The 22,139-nt window shown below is 42.4% G+C and overlaps 1 protein-coding gene across 1 annotated transcript; it reads right to left on the bottom strand.

The window, feature by feature from the left end:
* Positions 1 to 3,123: 3,123 nt before the first annotated feature.
* On the bottom strand, positions 3,124 to 18,095 carry scn4aa (sodium channel, voltage-gated, type IV, alpha, a). The gene is made up of 28 exons (XM_029527247.1): positions 18,008 to 18,095; positions 15,413 to 15,716; positions 15,120 to 15,238; positions 14,928 to 15,017; positions 14,707 to 14,835; positions 14,383 to 14,474; positions 13,901 to 14,182; positions 13,734 to 13,797; positions 13,431 to 13,572; positions 13,111 to 13,308; positions 12,674 to 12,844; positions 12,468 to 12,597; positions 11,723 to 11,961; positions 11,434 to 11,607; positions 10,973 to 11,329; positions 8,593 to 8,824; positions 8,378 to 8,550; positions 7,698 to 7,739; positions 7,393 to 7,525; positions 7,158 to 7,312; positions 6,875 to 7,048; positions 6,626 to 6,748; positions 6,071 to 6,352; positions 5,934 to 5,987; positions 5,412 to 5,549; positions 5,208 to 5,312; positions 4,640 to 4,910; positions 3,124 to 4,550 (listed from the first exon to the last, which is right to left on the bottom strand). The coding sequence occupies exons 2-28, from the start codon at positions 15,665 to 15,667 to the stop codon at positions 3,250 to 3,252; spliced, it is 5,625 nt and encodes a 1,874-aa protein (XP_029383107.1). The 5' UTR covers positions 15,668 to 15,716; positions 18,008 to 18,095; the 3' UTR covers positions 3,124 to 3,249.
* Between the last annotated feature and the right edge of the window lie 4,044 nt (positions 18,096 to 22,139).

The following is a 22,139-nucleotide window of genomic DNA, read 5'->3' as shown; positions in this document are numbered from 1 at the left end:
AGCTTTCATTTGGACTCATGTCTCTGGCCAACTTAAGTCCAATAATCCCTCTCTGTTACTTCTGTTTTTGGTCTCTTCCAATACCAAAGAGAAAGACCTGCCTCTTATAAGCTGCTTAATGCTAATTTGTTTGGGTTATCCTGTGCATATGAGAGTGAAAAATGAGTTAAGAAGCTCTGTTAAGCTCAGGTCATATTGTGTTTGCAGTATCATTTTATCTCTGCAAAGCATCTGCTCTGTGTTTAAGGCTTACATGAAGTTACATAGGAAATGATGTGCTCGAGGCTGAGGTCCACAGTTCAGGTTTGGGATTTTCAATGAGCTTAGATGCAGGTATTTCTCTCCCTCAGATTTTTTATTATTCTTCATGTACGAGTGTATTCAGTACATTCGGAGAGAGCACGGGCTTCATCACTGATATCACATTTCGTCAAATTAAAATAATACAGCCCCCCTTTTCCATGTAGCAGGCCAAGCAAACCTCAAAAACAAGATGTGGCCTCCAGTGAGCTCTTCGTTCAAAAGCCCTTCAAGACCAGAGCGAATCGACAAACTATGCGAGGAGCGAGATGTTCCCCCTCAGATCAAGCCCAGTGAAAAGTGAGAGGAATACCAAACTCATCCAGGGAACGAGCACACACCCCAACTCATGGGGAAAAAGGAGGAAGGGAATGACAAGCATCCAGCATTCAATGTGGGAGAAAGGAGATCCGTGCCGGAGGGTCAGAAAGAGCAAAAAGTAAGGTCGTGTTTCTGGAGGAAGGAATCGAAAAGTAAGAGCGGCATTAGCTAGGAAAAGAAGAGAACTGACAGAGGAACCCAAAAAAAAAAAAAAAGAACAGGAGGTCATTTTCAAAAGAGGGTAAAAACAGAGAAGAGAGGAGGAGGAGGCAAAAGAGGAGTCGGAATGAGAAAAGGAAAAAGAAAGAGAAAGTTAAGATGGAGAAGAAGAGGTGAGCTCCACCTCCTTTTCATCATCTCAATCTCCCGCACCTGCCTTAATTTTACCTCCTTTCCTGTTCCTTCCTTATTTCTTCCTCTGCTCCATCACGTTCCTGCATTCTTTAAAAAAAAAAAAAACAAAGAAATTGAATTACATTTCTGCATACGCCCACCTCACTGAATAGCGACGCCTGTTACAATGACTGCAACCACATTTTACCTCTGCATTTAAAAACAAAAAAGGAAAAACTGAAAGAACACATTACCATAAATAATCAGAGCCCATCAGGTTCTGGTCGTTTCTCCTACTGACAACACAGTCTACTTTTCCCTAGAAGAAGATCTTTATTCTAACAATATAGTTACAATTTTGTACAATAACAAAATGATATAAATATACAATACAGAAGGAAAATGTATATACAGGCAACGCTGGCTGTGGGTGTAGCCAGTAAAGCTCCTGGTATGGTTCTCCCTCCATTAGAAATGTAAACAAAAGGAGGGCGCTGTGTTGTGAATATGATGGTACCATCAGGGGAGACTACAGCTAAGTGGTGCAGCAGCAGTGTGTCAATCTGAAATAGGATTGCTGCAGGTCGCATTACAGACTTCTGACAGGAATAACTGGCATGCGGCGGCAGCAGGATAAGACAAAGAGACCCCTCACAGAGGAAACATTCGCGATTTCCTCCAGAGTTGATGTTACAACAGCGCTGAACATGTGAGAAGAGACAATCTGCTATCATCTACAATAAAATAAAATAAAATAAAAAAAAAAAAGAGCAACAACTGTAAAAGTGCTTTTGTTATTCATGTAAAATCGGAGTAAGACATTTTAAATTTAAGACTTACACAACAGCAAGTGAAGCAACTTTTCTGTGTAAGGACAGACTTGAGATTAACACTGCATAATAAAGATTCTTATTAATAAAGCTCTTTTTTGTAAATATGTAATCTACACATAGAAAACTGGGGTATTTTTATTCATCATGCCAACGCTGTTTGTTTTAAAAATCCTGATTCATCAACATTTTAGGACATAAACATAAACTTGACCTCAACCGAGGAGAAACTTAATTTAAAATGTATAGAAAGCACCAAAGAAGTTGGACTGTTGCTATAATTATTAATATTTAACAGATAAATGCAGAGATGGCTGAAATGAACAGGGAGATGAGCACTTCTGTTTTGTAAACATCACAACTTAGGTTTGTAGCCACAGATTGAATTTAAACCTGAACTATGAAAAAGAAAAACCTCCAGATGGAAAAAGTATAAATGATTTCTTTGAGTTTTGGGCTCACCTAATGTGTGAATGGGAAAAACACTTAAAAGTAATTAAAAATGACAAAACAATTACATGACATGCATATATCAGTAAAGAAACCAGCTTAGAAAACATGGTGAACCACTCGAATTTGACCTGGAAGGGATATAAATAGTGCAATAGTGCAACTGGGCTGTCAGAATGAACTAATCAGGGACACATGTTGATGCATTTACTGGCCCATGCCTTTGTTAATTAATCATCACTAACAGAGCTCTAAGGATTTCACCAATGGACGGGGACAAATCTAATCCAGATATGATTTAGTTTTAATTCATAGTTTACATGTACACAAAATTAATTTCACCAAAAGAAAATCATTGAGGGTCCAATTGAAAGAATAAGCATGTAGAGCACTGATGTCGATGACATTCCACACAAAAGTGACTTTAAGTAAGCAGGAATAGGAATTTGTTCTGGTAAATTGTTCTTAAGATGTGAAAATAAATGAAAAGGCTAACTCAGGTTTTGTCATGTGATGTAAAAGTTGCTCTTTGGTCAGAAACTGGGGTGCACGGTTTGGTTTTCTGGGAACAGCCACACCAAAAGCAAAGGTTTCCCTGCAGTGTCACAATAAAAAAGAAGGGATATTGGGATATATTATGTGCTGTTTGTGGATAATTTTGAAAAATCAAATCTGCTTATTTTTGGGAGTTTGCCTCCAGAATAACACAACGAAGCTTCACAGGCAAAAAAAAAAAAAAGGTATACAACGGGGCGCAAAATACCAACAAATGAAGCTGCTTTTAAGTTCTTGAGAAATGATTCCAATCAGCTTTGGCACTGTTGATATCTGCTCATGTGGTTGTTTTCAGAGAAAACCCTGCCCTCCAGTTCCACTTCCACCTGAAAAGGATGCTTTCATGTTGAAAATGTGAAAATTCTTTAAATAGCAACAATTTTGCCAAAACGCTCTGCATCATGAGGGAGCGGTAAAAAAAAACAAAAACAAAGAATTCATTATCATTTTGGGTTGTTTGTTATACAACTGACTCTCTCAGGTTTTCCTGGAGGGTCAAAGGGGGTTGGTGGGGGGCAGAATGTAACAAAACCTCATTAGTAATTTCTACAGGTACAACCATGATGTTCGGCTCAGGTGGTTCTGGACCACTTTGGGCTGCTGAGTACTCCGGTAGTTTCTCAGCATTGGGAGGCTCTTGGCTCGCTAAAGCCTCTAAAGCAGCCTGCTCCATTTCCTCAGCCAGGTCCTCGTTGCTGCCGTAGAGCACTCCCAGCTTGTGTGCGAGCAGCCCCTTTTTTTCCGGTGGCTCTTCCCCTTCGTCCTTCCTCCCTGTCACCTTTGAGCGGTGCATGAAGGCAGCGTGACGTATGCAGCGTTTCAGCAGGTGACACCGGTAAGCTCTCTGAATGACGACGGCGGCGGTCTTCTCTTCCTTGTGGCGCACTGTTGTTGTGATCGGCGCAAACGAGTCCGAGGTGGGGTTGCTCAGGATGAATTTGGCCTCGATGCTCTCTCGCATCGCTGCCATCTCCACCGTGTCTCCCAAAACATTCTGTGTGACGGCCAACAGGACATCCAGGCAGTGGATCCTGTCCCCAATGACCAGGGGCAGATCCATTTCGATCAGGCGAAGCCGGTTGGGTTTGGCCACCCTCAGCGGCTCTTGCAAGGCATCACAAAAATCCGAGAGCTGGCTGTACTCAATGAACTGAGTTCCGTCCAAATCGAACTTCTCCCAAGTTTCGTTGAACATCTCAAAGTCCTCCTCACAGAGCGGATCGCCACTCTCCTCCTGCGCAACATTGAAGTTCTCCAAGATGATGGCAATGTACATATTCACCACCACCAAGAATGAGATGATGATGTAGCTGCAGAAGAACATCATGCCCATACCCGGGCTGCCACAGTTGCCCTTGACGTCAGTGCCTGGGTTCTCAAAGTCTGGATCACAGTCCGGGGCCTCTCTGTTCAACATGGGAAGGAGGAGCCCGTCCCAGCCGGCTGACGTCGTCATCTGAAACAAGCAGATGATGCTGCCACCAAACGTCTCAAAGTTAAATATGTCATCAACTCCAGCCTCTTTCTTGACATAAGCAAAGTTTGACATGCCAAGTATAGAAAAGATGAACATGATGAGGAAGAGCAAGAGGCCAATATTGAATAGAGCAGGAAGTGACATCATTAAAGCAAAGAGAAGTGTCCGAATGCCCTTAGCTCCTTTAATGAGACGTAGAATCCGGCCTATTCTGGCCAGTCTGATGACTCTGAACAGCGTCGGTGACACAAAGTATTTTTCAATCAGGTCTGAGAGCATTGTACCTGAAATAAAAAGAAATAAGCTGCAATCAGAGAGAGCCATTTTTTGTTTGGAGTGTTTTAGAAAGGCTTCTAATAAATTAGGTACCCACCTGCTATGGACAGAATGACCACAACAAAATCAAAAATGTTCCATCCATTGGTGAAGAAGTAATGTCGCAGGGCGAAGAGCTTCAACATACACTCTCCCGTGAAGACAACAATGAAAGCCACGTTTAATTTAAAGAGGAAGTCCTCCTTCTCGGCACTCTGATTGTCTGTTTCCACCATCATGGTCACCATATTGAGGCAGATGAGCACCATGATGAAGATGTCAAAGAACTGCTGACTGATGAAGTCAAACACCATGCCCTGGATTCGGTTCTACAGGTCAAAAGGGAGAGAGAGAGCGATGAGCAGGGGTTGAGGTCAGGGCAGGGGTTGGGAAACACACACCCAATCAGGTCATTTGGCGTGTTCACACCAGCAGCGTGGAGAAAAGGTCAGGGCAGGGGTCACCGATGACATCACCACACATGCCATGCACGCTGACCTGATATGTAATCATTTTGGTTGAACTTGTTCATACTTCAACAACACACAACTTAACTATTAAATGGCAATGAATTGTTTCTTAAATTACATTACTACTATTCCCATCAGAAATCACAAATTACTTACTGTTGGACGTGGAATTGGCTTCTGTGGCTTCTTGGAGCCAAGTTTCTTCATGGCGTCGTAGTATTTTTTTTGCTCCTCAGTCATGAATATGTCTTTATCTCCAAAGTGCAGACATAACATAATACAAAGATTATTATAGGTATTTCAAGCCAAAATCCCTAATGTATTGGAGAAGGCATAAAATCATAAAAGTGGGGTACTTATCTTTTTCTTCTGTTGGTTGAAATTATCAATAATCACACCAATGAAGAGGTTGAGTGTAAAGAAAGAGCCAAAGATGATGAAGATGACAAAGTACATGTACATGTAGAGGTTGATCTCATAAGACGGCTGCTCCTCCACCTAAAAGGAAGAGACCATTTAATTGAATAGCATATTAACTTTTGTTATTAGTAGTTACTGTAAGAGGTCACAGGGTAAAAAGGTTAAAGTGGAATTTGATACCAGTCAAGAGGGACGCTTGTTGATCCAGAGACGTGGGACTCACTATACCATTCCCATCGGACACATATATATATTTCATTTACATTTAATTACCTTAAAGTTAGAAAGGGGAAGGAAAATATAGAATGAGCCGAGGACGAAGCAACTGGATTTTTTAATGTTACTGACACTATTTTTATACAATTCATTATATTTTTAGAAAATTATTGTTTAAAATGTTTTGCCAAATGCATTTTTTTAAGCAAATCTAAAATGAATATGTATGCATTTGTCAGTATTTACCTCTCTTGAGTCAACAGCAGCATACATGATGTCCATCCAGCCTTTAAAAGTTGCCTGCAAACACAGAGACCATTGTTTCAACACGTGTTACGCCGCAGTCAGCACCTTAAAAGGCTTCTCCCGGCAGCACCACTCACCACTTGAAGCAGGGACAGGTAGCCTTTCCCAACGTTGTCATAGTTGACCTTGACGTTGACCCAGCGGGCCCCCTGCGTGGCTTCTTTGACGGCCATGCAGTCGCTCCTGTTGTTCACTTCGGTCATGGGGAAGAGCTCCCCCGTGGTGGTGTTGATGCATCGGTAGAACTTGCCGGCAAACAGGTTAACTCCCATGATGCTGAAGATGAGCCAGAAGATCAAGCACACCAGAAGCACATTGAAGATGGAGGGAATCGCCCCGATTAGAGCGTTCACCACCACCTGCCCGACAGAGAGGACTTTGTTAGACATGTTCAGAGAGCTTTTCTCTGTATTTTATTTTGTGGGCCTGCAAAAGCTTGGTATGAGTCAACGAAATTCTCAGTTACCTCTGAGACTCTTACCTCTGCCAGCTCTGTTAAAGCAGCCACGGCGTGAGCATGCACACAGTAAACACAACAGGAAACAGCTTGTCATATTAGTACAAGAACGCATTAACCACTCAAAACCAACATTAGCCGTGCACATTGCTCAAATTGTGAGCTAAAATCTTACCCTCATTCCTTCAAATCTCGACAGCGCTCGGAGAGGCCTTAGTGCCCTGAGCGTTCTGAGGGATTTGATCGGGCCAAGGTCGGAGTAGCCAAGCCAGTTGGCCACCAAACTTATCAGCGAGATCTGGGACAGAAACAACACATTTCCTATTCAAGTGTTACCACAGACTTTATCAGACCTATTTATGTGCATGTTCTGTCGAAAGTTTCACGTACGGGCCGAGGCATAAAACGAGACAGCAAAACTTACATCTACGATGAAAAAGTCTAGCCAACACCAGGCGTTGGTGAAGTAGGTCTTGAAGCCGTATGCCACCCATTTAAGGAGCATCTCGATGATAAAGATGTAGGTGAAAACTTTGTCAGCATATTCCAAAATAATTTTGATGGTTCGGCGTCTTTCTATGTTTATGTCTTCAAATGCCTGCCAAAAGACGACATTTGATACCTAGATACAAGTCCAAACGGTATGAGGGTATCTCAATGCCATGATAAAACATTTCTAAATTTGTTACACTGGCGACAGCACGTACCAGAGCTCCGCTGCTTAGCAAGATCATCAGGATGATGAAGGTTTCAAACCAGTCATGCTCCACAATGGTGAAGCACGTCCTGCGGAGGTTCCACCATTTCTTCCCTCTACTTTGAGTGATGTCCACAGTCAGACATGGCCAGCGGCTCACACAATCTGAGGAGAGAGGAAGGGATTACCATTAAATGCTGGTAATAATTACGGTTCCTTAGTTCTGCTTTACAGATTGCTCATACTATCAGTGAAGCAGTTCTCCGGTTCCTCTGGCTCCGGCTCTTCTTCTTCTTCTTCTTCAGGTTCAGGCTCAGGCGGTCTGTAGTCCACTGTGCTGCATACTGAAGAATCCCCATCACTCAAAGCACCCATCAGCTGGAAGAATCACAAGTGCAGAGTTACAAATTATTTCCAATTTATCTGCAGTAGAGTCCAGATAAAGTGAACAACTTCACATTTTTCATCCTTCAGTATAAAATATATATGATTTAGGTGACAAATGTTGTTCAGAGGCAAAATGATCACATGAACATCTGCAGTTACTTACTTTCAGACTTTTATGCATGGTCGTTTTATGTTCAGAGTTTTCCTGAAATAAAGCAATAAAAATGAGCGTCAGTGAGTGTTCATAAGATATATGACACACCATCCTGCACAGGTATCATTTCCTCCCAATTTTTATTTATTTATTTATTTATTTTTTCACATAATTGGTGGACATTCCTCTCATCAACCTCCAATGTTTCCTCAAAGCAAACCGCGGTAGCAAAAACAAAACTCGCATTTGCTCTGCTTATCAGTAACGTCTTAAGTTATTCTGAAACTCTTGCTCAGATTAAAACTTTGCTGGGAGTCATAATCAAAATAAATGTTCCAATAAGAGTGATAAAGCAAAACATGGTGCAAGGGAAATGTCACATTCATCGTGGGAAATTTTATCTCAGAAAACTACTATATTGTACCCGACTCATCCTGGTCAGCTCTCGCTCAGTCTGGGTCTTGGTTTGTCAGACGGCAGATGGTTTTCTGCTTGTGTTAGTGTCATGAAAGAAGATGAAAGAAGGCTTCCTTTACGACTACGTAACTGTATCCTGATTGTTTAAGCATACTGTATGTGCGCTAGTAAGATGAGATGATTGACAGAGCAACAAAGTGAGAAAACCAGCCAGAGGGATCAGCCTGTTGTTGAGAAAAATCCATCTTTAGATGGAGAGATAGATTCCTTACTGTGTTTCGTTGGTCATTTTTCTGAGTCAGAATCTCTGAGTCAGAATCATCGCCATCATCCTCCTCGTATTCATCATCGTCGTCCAAGTTTTCAAAGTCTGACTCTCCCTGAGCGATCGGCACATTGAGACTGAGCTCTCCATCCACAGTAAGTTCAGAAGGCTGGCTTTCGACTACACAATTAGCTATCCCATCTGCCATTTTGATATTCTGACTGGTGTCCAAGTGGTTCATTTCGATTCCCTCCATTTCCTCCTCGGGCTCCTTGGGCTCTCTGTGAAGAATCTGGAGGACCACCCGCATGACGAACGCCTTGGACCAGTCGATGCCCCGCGTCAGCCTGCCGATGGCGATCTGGAGGTTGTTGATCTCTCCATCATCGTCTCCTGCTGAGAGGTTGTCGCCACTGAATGAGCTGAGCAGCAAGGCCAGGAAGAGGTTCAACACCTGAGGACAGAAACATAAAGGAGTGATGAAAGTAATGAAAAATATCTAATTTAAATCTGCTATTTCAACCATAAGAATGCACCTTCAATCGTTCCTTTATATGAAAAACATAATCTACATTGCAAGATAAATTATACAATTAGATAAAATTATACAGTTTATCAGTGGATAATAAAAACTTTTTTCACATTTAAGGGTGAGTGAAAACTTGACAGACTGCTGGGTCAAAGCATGCCGACGTTGCCTGGACAGAACAGAGTCTGGACTATCTCAAGTACACATCACATATCAGATTGGTCCTGTGATGATACATCAGTAAAAATTATGTCGTCTGCCTCCTGTTGCAGACGTGGCTATCTTTAGTTTCTTAAACCTGTTAGTCAATTTCTCGGTTCTCATTTCGCAGGTTTAGCGGGAGATCATGGTTACAAGGGCCAGTAGCAGACTGATCTCTTTCATGCTAGTGTCAGAGCTGTGAATCAGTAATAAAGGCCCGAGGAGAGAGGATGATCTGCACACAACACACGGCCGACAGCGGAGCTTATATCATTTCTAGTATTAAAGTTGCACAAAGTAATACGAAGTAAAAACCCTACATCTATAAAGCAGTTCTGGTAAACCTGATAATTTGTTTTACCTTTAAGGGATAGTTTGACATTTGGAAATGCAGAGTTGAACAAAAAGAGGCCATAAAGCTTATTTGCAATTATATTTGAAGTTCAATTTGAAAAGAAAAAATGCCCAACAATCTTGATTTCACATAATATCACTGGTTTTATGCTAAGCTAAGCAACTGACTAACTGATCTCATGACTTCTGGCTTTGAGTAAAAATTTATTCTGTTCCTTCTAATCATCATCATCTTAAGACTGTTCAGTATCAAGAGAAAAGATCCTCAACACAAAATGATAACCGTGCCCCCATCATGCAAGTTAAACCTGCTTCGGGCCATAATCCACGGTGCTGATAGCCCAGTATGATTACCCCTTCATCAATTACAGGTCAATCTGCTATCAAATGACTTTTCCTTAACGTACAGTCCCGCTGCCACCTGAGCTCTGCTCGCTCAGCTGTCTGTGTTTGTTCCTCCAGTGGCAGCATGCTTACTTGAGCCGGATCTTCGCACGTACCCAAGGTCAAAACCACTGTTTGGTCGCACAAGTCATTTGATTTAAATAGAACCCCCGACCTCCTCCCGGCTCTCATGAAGTGTTTAAGTGGACTATTTGCCTTTATGTCAGCGGAGATGGTGAGCATTCATGCATCAGATGAATGTACAGTGGAGTAATGGCACATGGTTGAGTGGGGGGTTGAAGTTTGAGACCCCCAAAAGTCATGATAATACTGGCCCAGTGCGACTGGCTCAGTACTTTTGTCAGCACTTGACAATGAGCCATTTCCGTTTCAATTCTATGAATAACCTCACAGGAAATGGTTTTGGCTCGAGTCTTTGAATATGATGCCGAAACAATGTCTGAGAGCGATGATCTGTAAGGCCTTGTTCTTCCGAAGCCAAGATAAAATGTCAGGGTCACAATGTGGTCGTGCTCATGCAAATTCATTCAGAAGCTGCGAGTACAGGTTAGTGTAGCTAAACCAATTTCACTTTATGTACGTCTACGAGTGTCTTCTCGCAGATTCTGATGAACATTGATGCCACAAGGCATCGAACCCATCATATGTTGTAGTCTGTCTTGTGTCTCTGGGTCATTACTCATACTGTACCACCAAATATGCTGCAGTGCTCGCAGGTTTTTCCTCCCAGCTGTGTCTGTCTGTCTTCGGCATTCCTCAGCTGAGGGCTTAACAATAGTTTGCTGTGACATGCAGACCACAAAATCTCCTGGTATTATGATAAGTTAACCGTTAGATTTGGAAAGATTTCACAAAACAGCTTGTCACATTTACAGCTTCACAGCATGGACAGTTGCATATTGCTGCTGTGGTTGAGTTTGATCTGAGTACAGGCTGAAGAGCGCGGAAAAGCTTGTGCAAGCATATCACAATTTTATGTACAAATCTTGGCCCCGCTTTTACATCTGAAATCTCCTTACGCTTGCAACTTCCACCACATGGATGTTGAATGCTTTGAGTTGAATTTCTTCTTTCATTCTAAAGAAGCACACTTTAACGATTAGTTGGACTTACCACAAGATTTCCAATGACCATGACCATCATGAACACAATCAAGCACATCGCAGGTCCGGCCACCTCCATGCAGTCCCACATGGTCTCGATCCATTCCCCGCACAGGATGCGAAACACGATGAGGAACGAGTGGAAGAAATCGTTCATGTGCCAGCGCGGCAGCTCACACTCTGTGGAGATCTTGCACACACAGTCCTTGTAGTTCTTTCCAAAGAGCTGCATGCCCACCACAGCGAAGATGAAGACGATGATGGCCAGCACCAAAGTCAGGTTTCCTAAAGCTCCCACTGAGTTACCGATGATCTTGATCAGCATGTTGAGCGTGGGCCAGGATTTGGCTAACTTGAAGACACGAAGCTATCGCCAACAAAAGACACATGCCCAAACAAAGACAGCAAATAACAACAGAGGTACCATCACTGTGGCAGATGTCACAAATAAATTCAACCAACGTCTCTCACCAGACGGAAAGACCTGAGGACGGAGAGGCCCTGGACATTCGCCAGCCCCAACTCTACCAGACTGAGAGTGACGATGATGCTGTCGAAAATGTTCCATCCAACTTGGAAGTAATAGTAGGGGTCCATGGCGATGAGCTTGAAAAACATTTCTGCTGCAAAGATCCCGGTGAAAACCTGAAGAAGTGAAGATTTTATTTTACAAGAACTGAGAAAAAAAAAAAAAAAACAAGAAAACAAAACTTGAGATGTTGGAAAATTTCTGAAAGGAAATCTAGATTTGAATATTCACCAAATTCCCCACTGAGAGCATGTTGTCAAATTCTGGGGTCATGGGATAATGCTCCATGGCCATAAAGAGGGTGTTGAGCACGATGCAGATGGTGATGGCCAAGTCGACAAATGGGTCCATCACCACAAAGTGCACCCACTCCTTAAAGACCACCCACTGTTTGCAGCAGTTCCACTTCAGGAAAATGTCAGCAAACTTGTACCACCCGGGTGGGCACGGCCTCTGACCCTCCTCCAACTCTAGACAAACACAGACAGAGAGGGAAAAACTATCAGCGAGCCTGCCATCAGTTTTATCAATGCGTATGGATTATATTTAAATCTAACAAAGCCACGTCACAGGTGAGCTGAAATAGCCCAAGCTTAACACTGTGAGGGGGGAGATTCTGCCTGCCCGATCGAGGCCAGCTCTAGACAATGCTACTGTATTAGCCTTGGAAAAATAAGTGTATAATGTTTACAACTGCTTGATAATCTAAGCAATTAGAGCCCACATTAGAGCATCGCCTCCATGAACCCACAACTAAGCCTTGCGTATTTCTTCATTCCCTGATGGCACTTGACACTTACTACTAGATACACACTTCCCAGCTGCATAACATAAAAACAGTTCCCCCGAAATAGGCCCCGTGGAGTTGTATCATCTAGTTCCTGTGGGGTAGTCTGAGATAGATATGCAATATATACAATATTCAAAAGTAAATAAGCCGTGTTTATGCAGGAAAATTCAAGTTTCCATAAGGTACCTTCCATAGCAGCAGCAGTCAGCACAGTCAAAGTACTAGCAGGTCTCTGTGTCAGCCCTGCTCCCTCCACTTGAAGCACGCTGTGCTCAGAGCACAGTGACTTCTCTCTGAGTTCATAATCTGCAGCAGACTGTAAAATGTGTTGAGAGACTTTGAGCACACATCGAGTCCTTGTTGATGAAAACAATCTGCTGAAATGAACTCACTTCGACCATGGTGGGCGCTCTGACGAGCAGATGGGGAATGATTCTCCCGTTGCAATCCTTGATGAATTCATCACGGTCGAGACTCTGCTCGTCGTCCGCCAGCTCAGACGTCGTGTGATGACTGTGCGACTTCAGACTGGTTAAAGTGGCTCGGCTCCCGAGGAGTTGAGCCTGGTGCAGCAAATATCATTTATTCTAACACTTTTATATCCTGCCAACTACACAAACACCTGTTTGAAGTTCTCATAGAGGCTTTACAGTTCAGCACTTGAGGACGATGTGAGCAGATATGTCAAACTAACTATATCTGCATCATCCCAGTAAGAACTCAGGGTGTTGGTCAATTTTAAATGCTGATGAAATAACGTCGCTATCTCAATGAAGTGGTTTGGTTTGTCACGACTTTTGGATGCATCTCTAGCTGGTCTGATTTTTACCTGTTCTCGATTCTTGAGTTGCTCTAGTAGCCGCTGGAATTCCTCCTCTTTCTCAATAGCCTCTCGTTGGGACGCCTGATTCTGCTCTTCATAGGCCATGGCTACCACAGCCAGGATGAGGTTGATGAGGTAGAAGGAACCCAGAAAGATAATCACCACAAAGAACAGCATGTACGTCTTTCCAGCCGCCCGCAGGATCTGTGTTTGGAGCAAAAAAGAAGCTACGAGAACTAAAGACAAGATTCTTTTCACGGCTTTTACTTTGAAACAAAAAAGTTCCCAGAAAGAGGGCATATGTGTGAAAGGAAGAAGCTGCCAACCAGCTGGAAGAGATTCTCCCAATAGTCCTGGGTCATGAGCCTGAAGAGGGCCAGGAAGGCCCAGCCGAAAGAGTCAAAGCTGGTGTATCCAAAGTTGGGGTTCCTCCCAGCCTTAATGCATGTGTATCCTTCTGGGCACCTCCTATCAACAGGGAAGGAGAGTGAGTGTGCAACATTAGTTCCCACAAATCTCATGACACATCATGAGAAATGTCAAGAAGTTACGCTGAAACAAACAGCTTAGTTCAGCCTGATTAAATGAACATGAATTAACATGGTGATCTCGGGGTGGATGGCACTTACCCAGCATCGGAGCTGTTTCCACAAATCAGAGCATCAAGACTGCCTTCCACATAATAGTAATTCTCTAAAAAAGATAAATAAATCAAGAAAACCAAGACTGAGATCTATTCAAGTTGAAGACACAACATCAAAGCTTAAATAAGAAACAGGAGACACAAGAAACATACCTGTGTTTTCTATATATTCCATGAAATTGAAGGTACTGTTGGGATCGGTTCTATTCCCCATCGTGTTGTTCAGCAACATGGTGTCGTTGAATGTTGACGTGGCGTTAAAAGATTCTGTTTCATTGAAATCAATTGGCCAGCGTACACATTTCTGACGCAGGTTTCCCATAAAAAGCTGAAGGCCAACCAGAGCGAAAACCGCAAGCGCAAAGACGGTCAGTATCATGACGTCCACCATCTTCTTCACCGACTGCATTAAAGCGGCCACGATGGTTTTCAAACCTGAGAAAATCCAAGTAAAGTGTGTGTCAGTGGCACTGAAGGTCAATGTCGCACATTATTCATTTAACACTGAGCACAGTTACCCGATTTATCTACAATTACAAAAGAACAGAGAAACTAAATGAAAACATCCAACACTCAGTCACACACACAGATTGATACACAAATGAAATATATTATTTTAATTTTTTTTTTTTTACCAGGAATCACAGTAATTGTTTTAAGGGCTCGAAGTACACGAAACGTCCTGAGGGCTGACACGTTGCCAAGGTCAACAAACTCAGTGACATATCTGAGGAAGGACATGAAAGGAAACTGCATCTCAGATCCAGTATGTTTTCAACATGTTAATTTTCCTGTTTGGAGTCGATTCAAATTCTACTGTGGATATAAAATGCATTAAAAAAATAATATAAACTGGCACAATATCACAATGTCACTTTCATAATAATTGATAAACTGAAAAGTGTCCTGCTATCAAAGGTGACTTCATAGTTTGGTTTAAAGGGCCCTCAGATACTTACGCCATGCTGATCACCATGAAATCCAGCCAGTTCCATGGATCTCGAAGGAATGTAAAAGATCCAACACAGAAACCTCTGGACAACACTTTGACTGTTGCCTCAAAGGTGTAAATGCCGGTAAAAACATACCTGGAGGGAAGTTATGATGCTCGAGTGAGTAAAGTGATTAAAAAAAAACAAAACAAAACACAAACACCATCAGGAGATGAGGAATTACTCACTCAACGGTTTTACTCCATGCTGGAGGGTTGCTCATCGTCATGAACACGCAGTTCGACAGAATGGTTAACATGATGAACATGCTAAATAATTTAATTCAGGATTAAGGAAACAGAATAGATCCCATATGTACAGTTTAAACAGACTCCTCTGCCTTTTCGACACAATTTAGGCAAGAACAGTTGAAAGGATATGAATGTATGAGAATTTTGATGGCTCCTCTTCTAACCAAACTAAAGGGGCTCAGAATGTAGCAAGCTGGTTCGGCGTTGAACCTGTAGATCGTGTTTCCTTTGCTGATCACAACGAATGTCTGAAAATTACAAAGATGATCTGTATAAATGTGAGTGCAAGACCAAAAAAAAATTTTTTGAAATGTAAGACTATGGAGATGTCAAGTCAAGCTCATTAAAGACTATGTATGTTTTTTGGTTCTTTTTCTTGTTTTGTTTTTTTGCCATATTGACTCAGATGATCCGAGACTGACTTTCTGTGCTCTGTAGAAGGGGTCCAGGTCCTCCAGGGGTGTGTTGAGCAGCTCTGGTGGAGGGTCTCCGTAGATCATGGGCAGACTCTTGCCCGCCTCCAGGTCTGCATTTGGGGTTTCTGGCTCTTTCCCCTCATCACCCTCTACTTCTGAGGCCTTTTCTGCTTCCTCCTTGAGCCTCTCGATCTCCGCCAGTGACTTCTCAGTGAAGGGGCGGAACGCAGAGATGCCTGGGGGAGGGAGCAGGGTTGCCATCTTCGCATCGCGAAGGGATACCGCCTCACCAGGGTTTCCCTAGAAGAAGCTGGAGGGACGACAAAAAAAAAAAAAAAAAAAAATAATAATAATAATAATAATATTTATTATTATTTATTATTAATATTTTGGACCAATTACTCAAGAAAATGTATCAGTAAATTTATTTTCTTTTTTATCTAAATTGACTAAAACTGTGTAAAAATATACACAGTAATTATTGGTAATGAATGATTGGTGTGAAATGAATCAAATACAACAAAAACATTTTATCTTTCTTTCCCTCCACAACAAAAACAATGTGTTTTTTTTTAACAACTTATTTCAAACAACAGTCAAAGTTTATGTTGGTGTAGAATTTACATGACCATGGTCTTTCAAATAACCAAATTTTCAGATGACCAGTTAATGGCGTATATTTCTGCATTACTGTGCAAGAGGCAGAAGAAGATTAAAAAAAAAGTTTCTATGATTTGTCCTTCAGATTTAATAACATCTGTAAATGTCTTTTTTTTTTGGGGGGGGGGGTGTAAACTAAATAAAGTTCGTTGAAATGAAACCTGTGATGAAGAACCACCTGTTAACTAACCCCAACTGCTGGGTTAGGACTGATCGCAGATCTCCGCTGGCTTTGATCTGCGTCTGCACCCTCACTCATTCCCGCCCTCCACCTTCACCCTACATTTCTGATGTGACACCTTTCACCACGCCACAAGCACCTAAAAGTGTCAAGACGGTAACAAAATGACTGGACGGACTCGGGGCGACAGCTTGGACTTTCCCACCCTTCTAAAGAGACCATGACATTACTTGCGTACATCAGATTACTTATTAGCTTAGCAGACGGTCTTCGCTGGGTCCAAGTGGCATTTGCTTACGTCCTTTGATCTGTTTAGCAACCGGTTGAGTTGACTTGGTTTAAACCTGAAGCAGCTAAGGTTAGAAAGCTGCTACGGACAAAATAATGCAGTATATAGTTTGAATAGAAAATGTTTTGGAATAGTTAAAACAAAAGCTGTCACTGATATGTTTTAGTTTTTTACTTTTATCATGAAAGAAAAAAAATGTGTGTGCAAATATCTATTTAAATATATCACTTAAAGGGGAGGAGCAGTTTCAATATATATTTTTGCAATGTTTGCACCACGTTGATGGCTATAGTCAATTGAAATGATTCAAGAAAACCTTTTTGGATTCACAACAGTGCAGCAAAACCCCTCGAGATCCCAGATCATTAGAAAGCAAATCAGTGAGTAATCGAATCTGGGTGTTGCCTTTTGACATCCACTTGCAGCTACTGAAGCCAGTGTGCACATTTTCTGAGACTACACAGGTACAGCAATAATCACCAACACACAAACGAGCTGATTACGGGGAAATGGAGCTCACATGTGTAACAACACAGAGGCAAACTGAGCCACCAACACAACAGGACGGACCGTGACAGTCATCGCCCCTGATCGCACACGTTAACGCAGGGCAATGCCCAACTCAAACCGTCTCGCTTGAACAGAAAACGATGCATTCACACCACACACACACACACACACAGACCGGGGATGCACACACTTGCACAGATACGGTGGCTGCCCAGCTGCTACAGGCGATCAAGACAAGGCGTCGTGTTACAGAAGCCCGATGACTCTGCTCATTCCTTCCTGGCTGAGCCTTTGCTCTGTGCCTCACATCCCTCCGATAAACAGGACAGCATGCCAACTGATCTTACCAAGACTCCTCTCCCTACTACCTTCTATTTTACATGGGGCCCCAAACACACTAAGCTTCCGCCTCTGCACCCTTAACAGCACTTTACAACCCCCCCCCACCCCCCTTCTTTCACTGCCACCATCCTGCTATATGACACTCGAGGCAGTAAATCCCTCTTTCATACAACGGAGACATCAGTCAAGCCAGCTCAACTCTATAACTCATCAAAAGCTGCTATCCCTGATGCCTCAAACACTCACTGTTCACTTCGAATGAAAGCACAACATGGACCCTTTACCCTACTAAGATTTACTACCAGAGTTTCTCACTGTCATTGAGTTACAAAAAAAAAAAAAAAACCTGCTACACCTACCACCTCCTGCCGTCACACCCCTCTCCGACCACTCATCCCCCCCCCCCTTCATCCCATTTCAAAACCCCCCGTTTTGGGAGCCGTGGGCCCCGCTGCCTTCCACCGTGAGCCAACCTTAAAATACACATCCTGAGAATGGATGTGTTTCTCTGTGGCTTATGGGGAACGTTTCCTGATTGCATTACATCACACCCATTACTGCTGAAGCCATCAAATGTCCATTAAAAAAATAAATAAATAAAAAAACTTTGATCCCTCACCTGAAAGCCTGCCAATCTTAAAAAAAAGTCCTCCTGCAGAGGTTGCTGCCTTGTCTCCTACGGCGGTTTGGTAAATAATACGTTTTGGCAGCATATTGAGTTTTGGAGCTACATTTATCAGCGTCTCTGTCTGAAAGAGCCAAGAGAGCAGACAGGACTGGGAGATTTAGTGTCAGTCAAAATAGATTATGTATAGTGTGCTTAAACGCATCATTAAGCACATATGCAGCCCTGTCTGGTTTTCTGGGTTTAAGAGGAAAAGCAAATGGTTTAAAGTACATTTGAGATGGCAGCGTTTGAGCCAGTGATGGAGGAAGTAGTCAGAACCAAACATTTGCCCAAAATCAGACCTGCAATAATAAAAGAATAAAAAAAATATATATATCAAATGACAAATGCTAATGTACTTGGCTGATAAATTGCTGTGTATGACACCGTTAAACTGCCTGAAGTGATGCTCAGGATGGTTGACGGGTCAGGCCCCATTTAAGCAGCGTCACATTAAATCCGAAGGGCTGTGATGTGACTGATTTGACAGGAAACATTACGTTTTGGTTTAATCTCTCTCCCTCTCTCTTTCTCTGTGTGCGTGCACTCATTTGCATCTGAAATTTGTGAAAGGACCTCAACCAGACACAGTTTGAAGATGCCAGGGCCCAGATGTTTGTGACCTACTGCCATATCTTAATACTGTGCTGTGTTTTAGAAGTGTAATGTTTGTTTCTGTGCCGATGTAACCATACATTTCAAGAACTGTGAACTGTAAGCACAAGTAAGAAACTCAAACACATTAGTCCAATTTGTGTTATTTGATGAATTTAGGCACTAAGGCTGCAATAGCAGGTCGACACACACAGTTGAAGATGCTGATATGATGTTTTTTAGTTCTCTGTTTCATAAGTATACTTAGCGATCCTGCAGGTAAAGTCAGTAAAAAGAAAATGTCCTCACCCATTTTACCACCCTTTTTTTTTTTTTTTTTCAACCCAGGCTCAAATTATTCAATAAAACTGAATGGACCGGCCATAAAATAATTTAAAAAATAACATGTATATGTACGTGTGTGTGTGTGTGTGTGTATATATATATATATATATATATATATATATATATATATATATATATATATATATATATATATATATATATATATATATATATATATATATATATATATATATATATATATATAGAGAGAGAGAGAGAGAGAGAGAGAGAGAGAAAATGAAGATAAAGACAAGTGAAATGACAAGTGAAATGATAAGAGATCCTTGTAACCAGTCTGGGTTAGTTTGGGATTAAATTGTCTTTCCACCCAGATGCAGGTCGACTGAAAGAGTGTTTGGGCTCTAAAGCAGTTCTGTCCATGACTGGTTTGATTTTAAGAGTCGAGCTGAAGACAATCAGCTCAGTACACGGCTCCACTCGCTCAGTCGGTCGCACTGTGGACAGATGGCAAACTGAGGAAGAGCGAGGGAATGTTACATTTCAGTAGCCTTCCCCGAGAGCAATATATATATCACCTTGCATGTCAGTGAAGGCCATGTGACCTGTGACATTCTGGCCGAGGATATAGATGAGGTAATGTAGACACCTCTTCGTCACACTAGCCGGCCGTGGAATGTGAATGCCAATATTCACCTCCGGAAACCAGCTGAACTCGTTTTCGGCTTTTGTCACGAGGGCCGAGCGAGTTCACTGCTGTTTCTCATGAACATCTGAGTCCAATCCAGTCCAAAGCATTAAAATTTCTAAAAGTGATCGGCAAAGCATTCAAATATTAGATAATTGGAGCGCCAATGAAAATCCAAGCATTTCAGTTGGAAATCTATTGATCCATTCACTGGTTAACCTACAGCTGAGAAGGAACCTTGAACTTCATGTTGTCCAGTGCTTCAGCAACAAAGCTACAGGGACCAATTTCTAATTCATTTCAAAGGCTTGTTGGCTTGACATAAGTGCCCTTAAGATGCCGGGGGTTTCAAAGACAAGACCTGTGGCGACATGGCAAATGCCTCAGTCTGCTCATTATTACGGCCTGACCTGGTATGTAGTCAAGTTGTAAACGACAGATCTACAGAGCAAACAAGGGCTTTTATCCACACGTCCTTTGACATTTGCCATGCTCCTCTTCCCCCTGTTTTCTCACGGGGTCAAATCGCAACACCGTGGTTCGCCGTCTCCGAGCTTACTTCAACACCCTGTCACCCACCAGTTAACCTTGTATTTCAAACCCTATAGGGTGCCGCATTAAAACGGACCCCTCCACCTGTCGCTGCTGCCTACCGTGTCATTGTATGTTGCCACCAGGCACGTTTTACACTTCAGCAAACCGGGCTGAAAATGATCAGCATGCTCGAAGCCTCGGGGACTACTTGGGTCAGGCTCTTGAAGGCTTTGACTCCTATTTTGATGTCTTTATGAGATGTAAGCACACTTTGTTGCGCTATATCTCGACATGCATTATGTTGTCGCTGAGAGAACAGCTGCCGTCATTCGAGGTATGCTTCTGTCACAGCGCTGAGGAGCTGTGAAGACCAAGCGTAATCTCCCTGGTGTAGGGAGGGGGTTAGGTGGCTCACAGAAACATATACAATAGATCTATGGATTTGTAAATCATAATTTGAAACAATGTGTCTCTAAAGGTTGCCAAGTAAAAGTTTCACCACATCCAATGGCATAATAATACCCAAGTAAGGGCTCTTACTGATGAAACGTTGTGCAGTCTTAAATCTGAACAAGTAGAAAACGTTTGATATTTGGAGCAAACCATATGTAAGATTTTTTTTTTTTTTTTTTGAGTCACCAGGAATAATTCTGATCACCTTTTGAAATCAATTTCTGTGGTCCCAAACTGACCCATTTGGACTTTGCACTCACGGCACAGAAATCTGAGTAGATTACATGTGGAGGAAATATGGAGCATATTCCATCCAGCCTGTGAGCGACCAGGTGTAGCCATTATCATATTCATAACACCAATCAAATCCATGAAAAACACTGATTGATTTTTAAGCTTTCCATTTAAAATGAAATGTAAAAAAAGAAAAAAGAAAAAGCACAGCATAATTTCTCGGGCGTAATATTCCCTGTGGGGAAATAATAAAACTGTACATCACCAACTTGGCGTCCATCACCCACTCAACAGATGAGGCGATAGATTTCAAGCAAAAAAGATACACTTTATCTTTAACCTTATTTCACCTTTTGAAGACTCTGGAAAATACAGAAGCCCAGCCAAGCGCTCACATGGGCTCAGTTGGTGAAAGAAACTCAAAACCGACACCTTGTGCGTCCAAGAACATGTGATGCGAGACACACAAACACAGTCAGGCAGAGGAAGACAACAGATACATCTTCACACATGGTGAAGGCCACACTGATAGGCAATTCATGCCACGCATGTGCTAACAGAGGTAGGTATGTCGGCAGCGAGAGATTCACCCTAACCCTTACCAATCTGAAAATATCCAAGACAAATCATTGCTGTGTGTAAATAGGACTTACTCTACGAACTTAAAAACACCTGATGATCCCCATCCATGTTAGACGGATCCACTGCAGGAGCCAAGCTTGTTACATAAGAGCTGCGGCTGGACTGTTGATGGGATCTAATATGACCGGCAGTCTCCACGTCCTCCTTTGCATCCAGAGATCTGCTCTTCCCGCATGGGGCCGGGCTGTCTCCACAGTCCCATACCTCTGATTGGGGCAACATGGATTAACAGCAGAGAAATGGTGGGGTATGAGCATCCACAGCACCACAGTATCTTGCCCATTTGCCATGAAGCCATGAGCTAAAAATAAAACCTTGTCCCTGTGGGTTGGAGGCATAGTGGGGACTGAGAGGGTGGCAAAGTGTCCACATTGGACAGTCCAGCCATGTGTGTTGAGGGAGATATTCACCTGGCAGGTGAAGACACAGGCCCGTCATTTTACTCATGCCCGCTTTCCCCTCTAGTGCTTTCAATATCGTAGTAAAACTCTGGATGTGTGTGTTCCCTCACTACACAAAACAAACAGCTAAGAAGCCATAAATCTACCAATTCCAATTTTGACTCAAGCTCAATTACAGGTCAAGATTTATTATTAGAACAAAAACGCTCAAATTAACTTTGCATTTAGTTTCTTT

Source organism: Echeneis naucrates, chromosome 19 (genome assembly GCF_900963305.1).
Source record: "Echeneis naucrates chromosome 19, fEcheNa1.1, whole genome shotgun sequence".
NCBI classification, from domain to species: domain Eukaryota; kingdom Metazoa; phylum Chordata; class Actinopteri; order Carangiformes; family Echeneidae; genus Echeneis; species Echeneis naucrates.
Note: the sequence above shows the minus strand (reverse complement) of the source record. Positions and strands in the feature narration are given on the sequence as shown.

What these genes read in the sequence shown, in the direction of transcription:
- scn4aa (XM_029527247.1), bottom strand. Translation starts at nt 15,667, where the DNA reads ATGGCAACCCTGCTCCCTCCCCCAGGCATCTCTGCGTTCCGCCCCTTC. An exon ending in CCTTCTACAGAGCACAGAAA is followed by an intron (nt 15,239 to 15,412) that starts GTCAGTCTCGGA and finishes TGTAATTTTCAG; the next exon opens with ACATTCGTTGTGATCAGCAA. An exon ending in TTCATGGTGATCAGCATGGC is followed by an intron (nt 14,475 to 14,706) that starts GTAAGTATCTGA and finishes GTCCTTCCTCAG; the next exon opens with ATATGTCACTGAGTTTGTTG.